The sequence below is a fragment of the Gobio gobio genome (genome assembly GCF_949357685.1).
Source record: "Gobio gobio genome assembly, chromosome: 15".
NCBI lineage: Eukaryota > Metazoa > Chordata > Actinopteri > Cypriniformes > Gobionidae > Gobio > Gobio gobio.
The window spans coordinates 50948929-50951428 of record NC_137108.1 but is presented as its reverse complement, the minus strand read 5'-3'; the positions used below and the strand labels follow the sequence as shown (position 1 = coordinate 50951428).

The following is a 2500-nucleotide window of genomic DNA, read 5'->3' as shown; positions in this document are numbered from 1 at the left end:
GACGCAACCCGGCTCAACTTACCCGTGAGTGAACATTCACTTCCTGAGAGGGCGTGCGTTATTTTAACATCAATGTTGTTGTTTTTATCGTAATTGATTAAATATTAAATGCTGATTAAAAGAGCATACAAGTCTTTATCTGCATGTTGTGTTTGAAATGATCACTCTAAAGGCCTTTGCGTTTTTTCTAGTGCTGGGCATCGATTAAAATTTTTTTTACTAATTAATCGCACGTTTTTCTGTAATTAATCGCAAGTTTTTAATATTTTGATATTGTAATAATTTCAGTTACTCTCCAAATTAATGTATAAACACTTTAAAGACAGCATATTTTAAATATGTGTTGTATTGTCATATTTTTATGAATGAAGGCCAGTATCACTGATGTCTCTATGAAACATTAATGACGTTACATTACAGTAAAACTGAAAGCTCCCAATTTCAACATTTATTAGGCTTTAAAAAAAACAACTTTTAATTAAGTGAACTTAAAACAATCTTTACATAAACCTAAAATAATAAATGTTATATTTACCCATGGCCGTCCCTGTTATACATATACAGAAATGTAATAGTTATCTTTCTTAACTGCATAAATAATAAATTAAATATACATGAATCATCATTAAAGCTAAAATTTTCTCTGTTCCCGTTGTTCTTTGTTGAACATTAATGACATCATCATTAGTGCTACTGTCACTTTAAGAACAGCCGCGGATCTCACGCGCATCTCATTTCCTCACAACTCTTTAAGTTCATTTAAGACGTTATTTAACTAATTTAAGACTCTAATATGAGAATACTCAAAATCCTCTGTGTTATTGTTTGTTCAAGAGCAAAAGAGAACTCGATGTGAGCAGGAAACTGACGCGAGTCTATCTATGCGTCGAGTGTGTGTGTGTGTGTGTGTGTGTGTCCCTTGATTAGCTGACATGAGACGCATCCACACAGACAGGACACTCACTGACACACACACACACACACACACACACAGGACATTGGCATACAGCGCGTTCGCTTGTGTCTTTTCACGCTTGGAAGCATTTAGATGAATAAGAGCGTGATGATCATGTAAAGCTAAGCAAAAATGGATATAAAAACGGACGCTGCGTTATTTGCGTTAAATATTTTTAATGCGTTAAGCTGAAAAAATTAATCGCCCGCGTTAACGCGTTAATTTGCCCAGCCCTAGTTTTTTCGTATTCGTGATCCAAAAAAATTGTCACGCACCGAGACCTTGCACACTGAGTCCGATGCGTATTAATGAATGCGATACGGAAAAAAACGCAAAACAACACAAAATGCCGTCTTCAAATAGTGACGATGATTTTTTTGTCCTCTCTCTTAAAAAAGGAAAAAGAGGAAATATTGGGTCCATCCACTTCTGCGATCGCGTAGAGAGGAAGGAGAGTTCCATCTCCTTATCAAGGAGCGTTGCGAGATTATCCAGACCGATCCGAAGTTTACTTTAGACTGTCAGTGACTCTATTTGATGCTTTGCTAGCGATACTGGACCCACATATTAAAAAGAAGACCACAAATTTCCGTGAATCAATTTATCCTGAACAGAGACTGACAGCCTATGTCTAGAGGTATGGATCCGCACGCGCGCACACACACACACGGTTTACAGGGACTTGGTGTGCTATAATTATAGCTGTGATATAATAATATTTGTAGTATTTTTGATACAATAAAATTTGTATATATAATTGTAGGTATCTGAGCACTGGCGATTCATTGCCAGCAGTTTAGGTTGGGCATCAGCACTGTAGATGCGAAAAACGCAGAAAATCGAACCTGTTCCGATTTTTTTTTTTTGACGGACGAAAGTTTCGGAGGCAGTGTGCAAGCGTCATTGACATAACGTGAGGTCGAAATTTATTTTTTGACGTGCGAAAATTTCGCATGCGAATTTCGGACTCCGTGTGCAAAGGCCTTTAGGGCGTTTTTACACCTGAAAGTCCGCCCCAAGGTCCGAATCGAAGTTCATGTTTTGATACATTTGATACTTTCGGTTAGTTTTGGTTTGGTTTCACATTGCAATTGACCTATCGGTAAGCCCCGCCCCCCTTAGTTACTGTTGCTAACTCGGACAAACAAACGGAGTTGCTATATCTTACAATGACAGCGTTCAGTGTGAAAACCTTATCCCGAGATGTTTTTGGACACAGATTGTAGCGTATATCCCGTCCGAATGATGGCCAAACTTTACTGATGGTTTATCAAGTTTATTATGTCATTTTTGACTCCAAAAAATCATCGTAAGAGCTGAACAAACATAAGAAGTGCGCATTAACGTCTCATTCACAAACTCTCTCTCTCCGTTGCATTACCATTAACATACACAGCAAATTACACAAAAACACTCAAACAACTAACAGTAAACACACATACACACAGAGCTTTTCGGGGGTGCAGTTAATAACTGGTAAACTTTGTATCTGTAAAACAACTCCGATAAACTGCGTGCGAGCTCTTCCTTTCGTTACCTGGAGAC

The 2500-nt window shown here is 37.9% G+C and overlaps 1 protein-coding gene across 4 annotated transcripts in view; it reads left to right on the top strand.

Annotated features, from left to right (window-relative positions):
• brd2b (bromodomain containing 2b) overlaps positions 1 to 2500 on the top strand; it is a 50706-nt gene that overhangs the window by 7393 nt on the left and 40813 nt on the right. For all 4 annotated transcript variants that reach the window (XM_079838024.1, XM_079838025.1, XM_079838027.1 and 1 more), the window contains exon 2: positions 1 to 24. This exon is cut by the window's left edge and continues 265 nt beyond it. In XM_079838024.1, coding sequence (XP_079694150.1) covers positions 1 to 24 — 24 coding nt within the window. The remainder of the gene's footprint in view (positions 25 to 2500) is intronic.